We start from the raw sequence: 14,145 nt of genomic DNA, 5'->3' as shown, positions 1-14,145 counted from the left end.
GGAAGCAAGGTGACACAAGGACAATGAGAAGGAAAGATCAAGACAGCAGAAAGAGGCAAAGACAGTGGCCAGCAGAGCAGAACACAAAAGGCTAGTGGACAGCCAGCGCAATGACGCAAGGCAGCGAAGAGACGAGTGTATCTTGGGCTAACGGAGAAACAGCTTTTTTTTTTAAAAGGTACCAACACACACCTGTTTCTCATGAGTAAAAAGGGCAAAGACAGGGAACTCCACCATCAAAGGTGACAGGCTAAATTTGTTCCTCTCAGAAAGCCACTTGCTTAAATATGCAGTAAATCTACTTTTAAACTTAAGAGGATTCAGCCCAACTGAGAGGAGCTTTGTCTCAGAATTCTCTAATGTGCTGCCTTAGAGATTTCTGCACATGGTCCTCTCTGCCAGACCGTCACAGTTCAACGTCAGGAACGGCGTTCTTCAGCTTCCCCAAATTTACGTGGTGTGAAGAGGGCGCCAAGAACTGCACCCACTCACTCAGTGGCGGTCTGTAGCACTAACGAAATCAGAGGGACCTTTAAACATCCACCTGAGATATCTGAAGTGCCTGGTGACAGGGAAGGACACGCACCTCAAATGGCATCCTGGGCACAGGGTCCTGCTCTGGACGGAAGACTCCCGGGGACCGTTTGCCCCTGCGGTCCACACTGGCTTGCTGTGCCATCACAGCTCTGTTATCAGCAGCGCTGTAGGAAGAATCCCAGTAGAACTCCGGGATCTTGACTTCTGAGGGGTTATGGTTATATGGCTCCATGGGGAAAGGCTTCATTGTTTTCTCTAGAGGCTGCTGCTGCCTTACAGGAGGTTGCAACGACGGCTCAAACAGTTTTATGGGGTCTTGGGTTTGAAGGTAGTAGGGCTGTTTCACAGGCATGATTTTCCCTAATGGGCCTTGAACCTGAGGGGGATTCCACAGCTGTTTGGAGGCATCTGCCTGTTGATACTAAAAAAAGAGATGCCTGGTTCACCAAGATGAGGATAAAAATGCAATGTTACTTCACTCAGGACTCACAGAGAGAACTTGAGAGATTTTACCACCAACAAAACTCCGGGTCATGCAGGGTTCTTTGCTCTTTAAGTTTTTCAATAAGCAGAGCTTTCTGGGAACAGATTAAGGGCACTGAGTTCATATTCTCTTTCAATTCCAATATTAAGAGGTTTAATAAATGAGGCTGTGAGTGTGGGTGGGTGGGCATGCATCCATTTCCCCTTCTGCTTCAAGTGCTGCAGGATGATGATACTTAAGACTGGTGTCACAGTTCTCTTAACATCTCATCAAGAGCACGATTCTGTTTCCCTTCTGTAGTTCAGGTTTAAATACGGGAAATTATTTACAGAAAATCCCTTTCTATAAAGCCAACAAGCAGTAGCAAGAAAGTATGGTAGGTAATATCTATTCTCCTTTACAAAAGTAAAAAGAACAACTGAACTTCCCTCAACAGCAAAGACTGCTGTGTTCCCATAATCATTACAAGTCTAAGAAAAAAGTAGCTGAATGCTTTTGTTTTTTAAATTGGAGGATAACTGCATTACAATGTCGTATGCTTTCTGCCATACAACAACCTGAATCAGCCGCAGGTACACATACAGCCCCTCCCTCCCACATCCCACCCCTGCCCCACCCCATCCTACCTGCCCACCCCGTTCCACCCTCCCCAGGTTGAGCTCCCTGTGTCATAAAGCAACTTCCCATTAGCTCTCTATTTGACTGAGGGAGGTGGATTAACTAGTATTTTGAATGAACTTGACACTGAATGATTCCAGGTGCTCCTCTCCTCACCTCAGCTGGAAGCACACACAACTAACTCACCTGCTGGAATCCAGAGTGGTGAGGAGGACTTTTCCCCAAAGCCGGCACAGCTTTTGTAGGGGACTGTTGCTGCTGAGCTAGAGCTTGAACCTGCAGCTGGCCTGCAGTCTGTGCTGCTGGCGGAGCTGGCAGAGGTGGGAGGGGCTGCTGGGAAGGTGGCTGAGGCTGCTGAGGTCCCTGGGTCACTGGCCCTGGTCCGGAGGGCCGTTGCTGGCTGTAAGGAATGTGGGACTGTTTCCCAGCTTGCACCTGGTTTCCTGGTGGAGAGTGAGCTGTAGGCTGAAGAAAGGTTCCTGGGACAGAAACACCAGCTGGGAAGGTGTAACCTGAGCCCATAGAAAATGCCACAGGAGGGGGGATAACATATGTTGGGGGCGGGAACCCTTCAAAACAGAAGAACATCGTTTTAGTTCTAAGGAAACTTAGCAAACGAAAGACAAAAATTAGTCATCTGGGGCTGGGGTGGAGAAGAGGTTTTCTAATAAATCACGAAAGACAGGCATCAAGCATCAAGTAAGATGCAAGTGTCAACCTTTAACCCGATTTCAAGAATTAAATACAGATTACTGCCTGCTACTTCTATCCACTGAGGCAACTGGAGTGTCCTAAAGGTTTCTCGGATGCCATGTTTAATGACAGGCACTCCTACATAACAACGAGCACGCACTTGCGCATAAACTACAGGCAAATGGCTCAAAAATCATTGAAACCTTAGGGGAAAGAGAACTCCTTATACCTTTTGATATTAAGGATTTAGTCATGTCCCGCAGAGTCTAGAATTTCTCAGCAGGTGAACAGAAACTCCTACACAGACGGAATTCAGCAGAAGACATTGCAAAACATGTATTTACCTGGCCGGCTGGGAAGAGGAGGGAAGGCTCCAGGGTGATGAATGGGGATGAACTGGGAGTTACTTGCTTGACTTGGGGTTTGAGTTACAGGTGTTTTCCTGGCTTCAGACACTGGAGTCTTTCTTAACTCTGTCTGAGATTTTACCTATGACCAACCAGAAGCAAGACTACCTATAATAATCTGAAACTCAAATGAGACAGAAAGCAGCACCTACTCTAACAAAGGATTTAAAAGCCTATGTTAAAAAAAAAGTAAAGTACATGCTTATTCACTTCACCTAAATTAAAAATGGGAACATCAAATTACTTAAATACCTCAAAAAGCTGTTAAGGGCTTAGTTTTACTTGTATAGTTATTCTGCTTTCACAAAATCACAGAAGTACGAAATATGGAAGAGGACTGAGAACTGATTTCTTTTATAAATGAGACACCCAATGCCAACAGGTTGAAACAGTTGCCTATTATCTTAAGCCAATGTTATCGGCCCCAGGGCCCTGTATTCTCTAATTCATTAAGAACATACATGAATTGATAATGACCACTAGCTCACAGATGAGACACTTTGGCCCTCAGTGTAACTTCATCTGGGAAGCTTTAAAGGTATCAGTCAAGCATCCACCCTGCAACCCTACCACCCCCAGAATAAATGAGGATACTTTCAGCAATAAAAAAATCAGGCCTGAGATCCTACACGTGGCGCCAGAGAAGCAGATGCCATATGCATTGCTCAAGTAATATAAAGATGAATAAAATGAGGAAAACTGGCAGCATGTAATAGAAAACTTAGGATGAGGTACAGAGGGTGGTGATACACTGATTATTGTCAGGCTTTCTTTAATCACAGATACTCAGATTTAAAAGGGATGAGAGACTGGAAGAAGATTTCATTTTCCTGGACCTTTCTGGGAGGCAGTTGCAGAGGATGAAGGCAGAGCAGGCGGGAAACAGCTGAGCTCTTTACCCTAAAACGCTGACCTCTGGCTTTACAGCTCTTTCGGCGTTTGTCCCTTGCCTTTCCCCAGCGCCTCTCTCTCTCTGTGCCTTTCCTCAATTTCTACCATGTTCTTTCTCTGTTTCTCCCCCTACTACTAGTATTAAAATGGAACTATTATGTTCTTTCCCCAAAAAACCTTGTAAGGGAAATACACTGTAGATACTGTTTATCTGAAAGCAGCTTTCAAAAATGTAAGATTCCTCATGCCTACTGTAAATAAATATATTTGCCAAAATGTGTTCAATGAATCAAATGGCTACAAACACTGGTGGTATTAATAAGACCAGCACAGAGTAAAGACCTTTTTCTGTTTATATGAAATCATCTGTATCTCTTTGGAAAGATACATACATATATATATATAAACAAGTCACTAATAACTGAGTAGTGTTTATCTTTCCCCAGCAGGAGACTTGGATTCTTGCTTTACAAATTCTCATGAGTCAGGATAACACTGAGGTTATACAATGCTACTGGCTGGGGCAGATAGAAATGTCAAGGAAAATCTTTTTCCAAAAATGTGTTTCATTTTGTATAGTGAATCTGGGGGGAAAAAAAAACACAAAACCCCACGAAACACCACTGTGTAAGCCTCAACATACTCAACTATGTGGGATCTATAAAGATCTCAAATTTTTAAAAAATCGCAGTTATAGCTCCCAAAGAAAATGTAATTATTTGTGAAATCGAGAGCTCTGCAACTGGGCTCATTTCCTACTACTTAAACTGGAGAGAACTGACAGAGATGTCCAATCAGGTTAGGATTTTTTCACTCACATTACAACTTCTGTGAACTGACAAGAGTACAGATCTACCATGGTTCTTCACATTACCTTACTATGCAGCCTTCTTAGAGTGCACGGAAGCTTCCAGAATAGCCAATTCTCAAGGGTCTAGGAGCGAATGGAACGCTTGCCTTTTGTGTGAGCCTTCCTCTATCTGCTTTACAGTTCAAACGCAGCTTACCTGCACTGCCACACTCTGCTTTCCTGTTTCCTGTAACTTTTCTAAGGTGCATTTCTTGGTTTCTGTTTTCCTCTTGTTGTTGTCCTTCTTTCCATCATTCTTAGTTACAGCTACTCCTTTGCTATAGTCCCTTCTCACCTCTTTGGGAGGAAAACTTCTTCCTTGGTCTCTGCTCACTTCTCGTGGCTTCATGTTCTCTTTGAAGGTGACCACTGGTTTCTCTCCTGGGTCGCAGTTGTTGCTTAGATTCCGGCCTGTAGATAGCACTGATTTCAGTCCTGGGTTCCCGTCAGCTGCCAGGGACTCTATGATGGTTGTGTCTTGCAGAATGAGGTTCTCTTTGGCTTCACTGGGGTCTTCCAGTATTAACTCTGGGATTTCTGTGATAAACAACAATTTCCCTACCTCATTTTCACACTGAATCAGCCTAAAAAAGTAAAAATAAATCCATATATGAAAAACATAAATCAAAAACAGTAACAGCTGAACTTTGTATGGGTCCCACAGCCTTAAAATGTGGGAAACAGCAGGATGCAATAGCGTGGACTTGGGGAACATAAACAGCAATTCTGTAGAAACTCACATTCTCATTATGCTACCACACATCGCCACAACACACGCCTAGGCCCTTTTACCATTTTTCTAGTAAGTACAGTTACATCTGCTCAGCGTGTTTTAAGCACAAGACACCAGAATGGGCCCTTGACGTTCCTATTTTATACGTGTGAAAACTGAAGCTCAGAGATGCACAAGCATCATCCTGGTCCGTCTTGACTGAAACTGACCACCATGCATGCCCTTGTCAACACAAATCACCGTGACTGTGAACATACAATTTAGTTAAGATTTATACGGATGTTCATAAATTGGAGAAGCATCTCGTAATAAATAGGGGAGACAAGGCCAATTCCTCTAAAAGAGGCAGGGTAATGAGAAGACAGAGATTAAAGAGATTCTAAAGATCACTAGGGTCATAATCCGATGCTGTGTTCCCAACCTTTTGACTTAAGAGTTTACAATCAATAGCTTTATACCAAAGTGTAAAACTCATATGGGGTGTGTGTATGTATCTGATGAGGAATACCTTGGCTGATTATCTGCAATCCATTTGCCTATAGAGATCAAACGCTGCTGTCGTATTTGTCGTTGCTGACCCTCTTTGTCTCCTGTAATACCCTGGTGACCTTTGGAAAAATCCAAGTTCCTAAAATTGACATAAGCAAATTATAGAAAATTAAACCTAATGAACTGCAATGGCTTCAGATTTTTCCATACAGGTTAGCTATTTGTTGTAATTAGCTGCATTTGCTTGAACTTATTTATACTCTTAAAGACTGTAAATACCATGAAACAAAGCAATATTAATGTGATATTTTTATTTATATTTCACTTTCTCATGGAGGAGTTGAAATAAATCACAATGTTTTATTAGGAATGACTTTTTTAAAAATATAAATAAAGTTTTTATTTAACAGTAAGCTCACATTGTAAGTAACTTACTTCAAACAACCATGGCAATGCTAGAGTCTCTGAGGTATCTATTCTAACAGATAGTATTATCTATTCATTTCAAGGTGGCCCAATCTAAATCAGAAAAAAATGAACACATACCATAAAGTGTACAGAGCAAAAAACTCACTGACATTAGAAAAGTAAGTCAACCTAAAAAGTAAGGGTTTTTCAAATTTCTCTTTAAGCTATCTTAAAAAAAAAAAAGCAGCAGCATCTAAGAACTTCCAGGCAGTAGGCCAGAAACTGAGGATACAACGATAAATAGTCTCCTGACCTTAAGGAACAAATAATTATGATTTAATCCGAAGAGATAAAAGCTAAGCAAAGAATAAGAGAAGCATTATAAAAGAAACATTACTGTCTTCTGATAAGCTTTGAAAAGGTTCACAAAATAAGTGATACCTGACCTGGACTCTGGACAGGTATGGTTAAGAGCTTACAGATTAGTAAGTAAGGGAAGGATGAAAGAGGAATGTGAACTTTTCAGGCACAGCATGAACAAAGTTTTGGAGGAATAAAAATACAGAGCTATTCCAGTACAGGTCACAGTTTATGTATAACGTGTAGCTACTGGAGGGGGAAAGGGGTGAAAGTCGCAGGAAATATGGCTGAAAAACTAAGCTTTTGGACACTGAGATAAAAAAGATATTTTAACAACTGGGGATGTGTAAATTGAAGTTTTCTGTACTAGTAATGGGACATCATAAAATCTATACTTTATAACTGCAGAAGCAGAGTAAAAATGGACTAAGGAGAGAACTTTTAAGTAGGGAAGTACATTAGGAAGCTTTTTTATACTCTAGGTAAACAGTGACAAAGGCCACCTACCTGAAAGAAGGTCTCAAAGCCAAGAATCCTTGTAACTCAAACTCCTCTGGAAGTGGTGTTGCTAGAGAACGGCAGAAATCAAGACTTGTAAACATTTTAATTAAAATATTATTGTTCAGCAGGATATTGCTTCCTATATTAAAAAAAGAATATTTTCTAGACAGAAAGAAAGATTAATGCTCATAGTTCTCTGTTCCTCTTTATAGTTACTGTGATAAAATAACTTACCCGTGAAGCCCCTACCTGTGGCCTCTGAGCCCGTGACATTGCCCAAGACTCAAGGCTGAGGAGGATGGGTACGATGGACTATTTTTTCCCCTAGCAGCCTTAAAAATTCATAGCTTGATCCATTAATCACAATGTTTAGATTATCTCCTTGTTAACTCAAAGCACTGAATATCAACATTACATCACCCAGGAGCTTGTAAGAAATACAGAATCTTGGGCATTATCCCAAACCTACGGAATCATAAACTGCATTTTAACAAGATCCCAAGTGATTCATTTGCAAATATGATGCTTGAGGGGCACTGATCTAATAGAAGAAAAATAATCAGAAAGGAGTCAATTACAGTTTGTTCAATGCAGTGCTACTCATAATGGGGCAAAGTTTTAAGCAAATGGATAATGATTAAATAAATTATGGCACAGCCAATAGGATGGACTATTAAGCAGCCTTTAAAAATCACGTTCCAAAATGTTTAAATGACAAAGAAAAATTCTAACAGTATCTCGTTAAACTTATAAAGCGTGTGTGTGTGTGTGTGTGTGTGTGTGGCTTAGTCGTGTCCACTCCCCATGGACTGTAGCCCAGACTCCTCTGTCCATGGAATTCTCCAGGCAAGAATACCAGGGTGGGTTGCCATTTCCTTCTCCAGGGGATCTTCCAGACCCAGGGATCAAACCCGGGTTTCCTGTATTGCAGGCAGATTCTTGTGGACTATATCACATAACTTTAACGATATGATATCAATCACATGCAGGTATGTGTATGTATGTACAAAGAAGTAAAAGCCTCAAAGAAAATAGAGTATCGTGAATAGTACAGAGAGTATTTCTGTACGAGAGAACTAAGGGGGACTTGTGTTCTTTATGTTTGTATGTCCCAAATGTCCTGATAAGCAAGTATTATTTTGACAGAGTAATGTTGTTCACTTTAGTTCCCCCAAAAAATAACTATTAAGAATGAGGAAGAAGGGAAGATGGAAAGAATCTGAAAACACTACTCTCTGGACTCCTATTCAAATGAAGCAGAACAGGAGAATAAGCTGAGAGAATTACAAGAGGATTATTATCTCTATTTCCACTCATTTAACCAATGCAAAGCACAAAATCTCCTCTGAGATACTGAATTTAAAGTCAAACACTTAAGAACAAAACCTTGTTTTTCTCTGGCCTTAAGCCCACTATTTACTTCCTTTGTGGCTCAGCTGGTAAAGAATCCGCCTGCAATGTGGGAGACCTAAGTTCAATCTCTGGGTTGGAAAGATTCCCTGGAGAAGGGGAAAGGCTACCACTCCAATACTCTGGCCTGGAGAATTCCAAGGACTGCATAGTCCACGGGGTCGCAAACAGTCGGACACAACTGAGCAGCTTTCACTTTCACTAAGCCCACTGGTAGTGACAGAGAACAATGTCAGCAACACAAGGTTAAGGGAGCTCTTACCATTAGTACTTGAAAGATCTTCTTCATGGGGATGGAAACTGTTCAGAAGAGAAATTAGCCACGGCCAAATGCTGTAAATTAAACAGATAGTTCAGACTTTATTTTTGCATGAGAAACCAGAACGCTAATAAGCCATAAAAATGTTACCAACAGGACCTAGACTATGTATTTTTCTCTTGGTTTATCATTTTAAATGCTGTTATGATTTCCTAAAATATAATTACAAATGTGTCTAGATAAGATACACCAGAAGGGCCAAACTTCTATAACAGAGACCTACTACTACAGATTGTTCCCCAGGTTCCTAATTTAACAATCAGAAAAACTGACTTGTCAGTTTTATTCACTGAAAATGGATATTTACTGAGAAACCTTTGACCAGAGAAATAGCACATTATGTTTTTATATTTTTCACATACATTATCAGTTATGAAACCCATTACTAGTTCTTAATCTGTGACAGGGGATGTGGTTACATCATAGTCATATCACATTAAAAGTGATGAATATGCTTTTTTCTTTATGATATAAAAAAGTTCACATTGTTACAATGTCCTTACCTCTGTCTCCTAACACCAAACCTTTGCCAAAGTTTGCAAAATATTAAAAAATATTCTTAATACTTAGTTAAAATATTAAAAATAATTACAATCTACTTAAGATAATATTAAGATTTTCTAGAAATATGTAACCACCATGTTGGTAAAAGAGTGTGGCTTTAAAAAAATTTAAAAAGCCCAGGGTGAGTTGCCCAGGATAGAAAGATTGGATGCATATCATCACATCAGAGAAAAAACCTGGAAGCTGACAGCTATACACTTTAAAATATGGGAATACGCTACTTTAAAATATATATAAATGAATAATATAGAAAAAATATATAAGGAAACAACACTGAAGAATAAATGTCTGCTACAAGCCTTTGAGGATGTAATGAGTTAAGAGACAGTTGAAAAGGAAGGTTAATAACCTAAAAAAGCATGCTAGACTAGAACAATGTCTCTATGCAACAAATATGAAATCTCAAGAAACAGACAAAAAAGAGTATAAGAAATGACCTAATGATATATTGCTTTACCCCACTGTGGGTTACTTAAGTCTAACTCTGCTTTCTACAAAGAAAAAAAAAATCACTATTTCATGTACTTATCAGTCTAAGAGAACATGTTCTCAAAAAAGTATAGAAGAAAACAAGTTCTAGAAATTATAATGGTCAAAAGCAAGAAACTGAAGTTTACTTGAAGTTCAGAAAATTGTTTTTACCCTCATTTAAAAGATATGAGGATTACTACACCTTGATGTATCTGACACATTAGGAAAATCTTCAGTTTTAGAGAAATACCTCAAACAAGCTGAAAATGAGTAATAACATACTTTAAGATAAAATAAAATACCTGCAAGGACATAATTTAAAGATCCCAATAAATCTGAGAGAAGAAAGGGAGAAGAGTAAATGATACGGAAGAAAAAGGAAAGAAGTTTGAAAATAAAGCTATTTCTTCTGGTTGAATATCCTTTGCGATGATAAGAATGCACAGGGAGTTCCCTGGCAGCCCAGTGGTTAGGACTCGGGGCTGTCGCTGCTGTGACCCAGCTTCAATCACTGGTGGGGGAACGAAGATCCTGCAACTTATGTGGCACAGTGAAAAAAAACTAAAAAAGAAAAGAAAAGAAATGGGAATGCATAGAATGGGCCTAAAAGATCACTCACTGTATAGGAACAAAAAAAAACTAAATAAAAATACCAATGCTTTTTCCATAACATTACTAATACAACTTACTGAACCAAACACAAGTTCTAAAGTACACATGATAAGGAAAAAGGTATAGTTTCTGGTTAAGAAATGAAAATTCTGTGCAAGAAAACACTATCTAAAATATAACTTTACTACCTTGGCATGAAAAAGAGAAGTGTAGTATGCTGTGCTTATGTTGCTAAACTCTGTTCATGACAATATCAAAAATGAAGGCGCTTAAAGTTAGATTTGAGAGGAGAAGAGGTAAGACAAGCACAAAGTAAGAGGGATCATGGGGTCCTGAATGTGGCTAGGACATTTTTCAGGTTGTGACCTTGGTCAATATGTAGATGCTGAGCCACAAAGTAGAAATTTCAGAGACTCTCCCAATATCCACCATCAAAGTATGCAGGAGAGAAGCTTCTCACTCACTGCAAAGCCTTACTGCAGGTATTTATTCTATTGTTGTTTAGGGGCTACGTCATGTCTGACTCTTTTGTGAACCCATGGACTATAACCTGCCAGGCTCCTCTGACAATGGGATTTTCCAGGCAAGAATACTGGAGTGGGTTGCCATGTCCTTCTCTAGGGGATCTTTCTGACCAGGGATTGAAACTGCGGCTCCTGCATTGTCAGATGAATTCTTTACCAATGAGCCACCAGGGAAGCCCATTTATTCCTATGGCCAAAGGTAAACTGAAAGCTTTCATTTGTCACTGTCTAATGAATAATTCCTAAGAACTGTCAGGAATATTCTGAGTAGAGATTACACGGAAAATCATGAGAGCCCAAATAATAGCCAATTCTCTATGCTTAGAACAAATATAACTCAAACTGGGTGTTACTGAAAGTCAGCAGCAAACAGCTTAGTTAAAAAAAAGAATGGAAGAAGTAAAAAATCTCTTCCCTTCAATTCCTAAACAGAAAATTGGGGTGTATTGTAATGAATAAGAAACAAACTATTTCATTTTGCAATGTGAAAAATGCCTTTCCCCAGGATGACAAGCAGGAATGCGGGAGCACACAGCGAGTCAGAAATCTAAGATTGTGCCTCCCATGAAGAATTCAAACAAGTAAGTGAAAAGCTTACAAAGAAGTCTTCAGTTCAATTTCTAGAGAGTAGGTGGAAAATACAAGTCCTCCACTGTTCCAATATTGTGTTAGAAGGCAGTTTCTACATATCTGTGGATATCAAACAAACAAAGCACACAGCTAATGGGAAATTCCGAGATACTTACTACTGTCTTTCATCCACCACTGCCTCCTGAAACACCCTGGGTCTGAGTCTCAGCCAGTCCATGGACACCTTGACGGCAGGTAGGGGATAGGCATTGTAGGATTCCTCCTGAGACTTGTTCTGGAGAGGACACTTGCACAGGATGCCAAGAAAAGACACTTAAAGAAAAAATGTGTGCACAAAGAATAAAATATTTGAAATTGTGTACCAGTCCAAATTAAAATATTACTACGAGCCTTGGGCTGTATGCTACTTAACACTTAAATATCTTACAGCTTCCTTCTAAAAAGACATCTTCTTTTCTACATTAGCAATGTCACAGATACAGTTGATGAAGGGGATGTCAGCAGATAAAAGGAGAGAACTTAGGGTTTAGGCCTCCTGATTCAGTATTACGAAATAAACACTTTTTCATGTTACTAATGGTTTGTTGCAACGATGAAAATGTCAAAGTTCATGCTTCCCAAAAAAGATGGCACAGGAAGTTAAATGATTTAATACTCACTAAAGAGGGCCAGCAACTGTGTCCAACACAGCTGCTCATCTTGGCTATAACTATGCTGCTCTGTTTCGTTGCTAAAGTCACGAAGATGATGAAGTTGAAACAGGTTAATGACAGTGACGTGAACTAACTGCTGAGAGTTGAAAGCTTTCTGGAATAGCAGCCTCTATAAAAGAAGACAGGAATACTGAATATATTATCAAGAACTGAAGCTGTCTTCAGCACAATTAAACTGGCAGTCTGCATTTAAACCACAACGGTAACATTTATAGATGAGTATTTTAATTGAATATGATGCAGTCGGATGTTTCTCATGTTGACTTTCTGCCCTGAAAAGATTTAACCCAGTCACCACAGAGCTGTTTTTTGTTTTTTTTTTTAACAATGCTTTTTACTGCAAGAAACTATGTATTTTTTAATATGATCCGAGAAAAACTTTTTAGAGGACTATTAATAAATTTATACATTTTAATTCATCAGAAGCTATTTTATAAGAGATGGAAACATACTAAAATATGAAACCAGGACCAATGATGACAAAATAGGTGCACATAGTGAAAATCAAAATTTCAAGTAAAAAGAGGCAAAATGCATGTTTCTGAACTCTTGGCATGTAACAAATGTCTTCCAAACTTGGTCATAAAGTTTACTCTTTCAAAGGCTTGACACATTTAAAGAAATTTATTTATAAATGAGATATATAGCAAAAACATATCTGAAACACAGGGTAAAGGATAATCCAAAGCAATCATTAACAAGTATTATAGGCCACCTGATGCAAAGAGCCAACTCATTTGAAAAGACCCTGATGTTGGGAAAGATTGAGGACAGGAGAAGAAGGGGACGACAGAGGATGAGATGGTTGGATGGCATCACCAACTCAATGGACATGGGTTTGGGTGGACTCCGGGAGCTGGTGATGGACAGGGAGGCCTGGTGTGCTGCGGTACAGGGAGGCCTGGTGTGCTGCGGTTCATGGGGTCGCAAAGAGTTGGACATGACTGAGTGACTGAACTGAACTGAACAGGCATTTGTACAAATAATTATACTGACACGTTCCTCTATCAGGAAAGCAACGGCCTTCACAACCACATTTCTTTGACTTAAGAAGTGTATGCTCACAGTGATCTGCTGAGCATCCCCGTGAGGAAGGCTTCACCTGCACGCTCTCAGCTGCCTTAACTTCATCACCCTGCTACCTCAATATGTGCAGTAGTGTAGAGTACTCCCACAGAAAACAGTTTTCCAACACAAGTTCCTGACAAACTTGATAGCTATTAGAGACAACATCCTGGTTTCACCTTACACTTCAGCCACGGCCAAATACCCTCCCTCCCCAGGCCAAACTTCTGGAGAAAGTGGGGTTCACCGCCACTAGCCTTATGATGGGAAATGGATTATGTCACTTACACTTCTACCAGCAGTGACAAGAGATCCTACCATCTCAGAAATTTATAGCTGCTTGTGTCCAGCCTATTCTGAGATTTTTTTTTCACCATAAAGAATGTGAAACATCCAGAATAAGTTCCATAATTCTACTAACAAGATCTTTCACATTATCATTGGAAAAAACACAGTTCTATTTCTCTTTAATTCTATTCTCCCTATCATCCTGCCATCTGTCTTTCCAGTATGTACATCAAGAATGCTTACTCCTTTTCAAATGGCATCGACCATTTTTCTTTCCTTTACTCTGAATATCTTGAAATGTTATTTCGTTCCCAGAGTGCTCCTATAAAACTCTTCTTTCATTTTCTACATCCAACTTTACAGATCAGCTGACTATTTACATAAACACCTAAGACTGGCATGAGAATATTGTTTTTCAAGAAGTGTGCTTTTCTATGAGTATAATTTATAGTAATGTATCCCTTGTATCTATAAATCCAGTGGCATTTATTTTAGAAGGCAATGTTCTACTGAACAAAATTTTTTTCCTAGTTTATGTACAGAAACATAGCATATGAAAGCAGCCTAGGACTAGCAAATGATAATGCAAGTTCATGAAGGTACAGACTGTGTCCTGT

At 39.6% G+C, this 14,145-nt stretch overlaps 1 protein-coding gene across 7 annotated transcripts in view; it reads right to left on the bottom strand.

Moving 5' to 3' along the window:
• SMG7 (SMG7 nonsense mediated mRNA decay factor) overlaps positions 1 to 14,145 on the bottom strand; it is an 86,152-nt gene that overhangs the window by 7,159 nt on the left and 64,848 nt on the right. For 3 of the 7 annotated variants that reach the window (XM_019976292.2, XM_019976291.2, XM_019976294.2), the window contains 9 exons: positions 12,122 to 12,284; positions 11,618 to 11,774; positions 8,644 to 8,714; positions 6,978 to 7,038; positions 5,722 to 5,841; positions 4,638 to 5,064; positions 2,677 to 2,821; positions 1,826 to 2,208; positions 587 to 958 (listed from right to left, as the gene is read on the bottom strand). In XM_019976292.2, the coding sequence (XP_019831851.1) occupies positions 587 to 958; positions 1,826 to 2,208; positions 2,677 to 2,821; positions 4,638 to 5,064; positions 5,722 to 5,841; positions 6,978 to 7,038; positions 8,644 to 8,714; positions 11,618 to 11,774; positions 12,122 to 12,284 (1,899 nt within the window). The remainder of the gene's footprint in view (positions 1 to 586; positions 959 to 1,825; positions 2,209 to 2,676; positions 2,822 to 4,637; positions 5,065 to 5,721; positions 5,842 to 6,977; positions 7,039 to 8,643; positions 8,715 to 11,617; positions 11,775 to 12,121; positions 12,285 to 14,145) is intronic. The other 4 variants (XM_019976293.2, XM_019976300.2, XM_019976295.2 and 1 more) reach the window with 3 other exon arrangements.

This window comes from Bos indicus, chromosome 16 (genome assembly GCF_029378745.1).
Source record: "Bos indicus isolate NIAB-ARS_2022 breed Sahiwal x Tharparkar chromosome 16, NIAB-ARS_B.indTharparkar_mat_pri_1.0, whole genome shotgun sequence".
In the NCBI taxonomy this organism is placed as follows: domain Eukaryota; kingdom Metazoa; phylum Chordata; class Mammalia; order Artiodactyla; family Bovidae; genus Bos; species Bos indicus.
The sequence above is the reverse complement of the archived record's forward strand: the minus strand, read 5'-3'. Positions and strand labels throughout refer to the sequence as shown.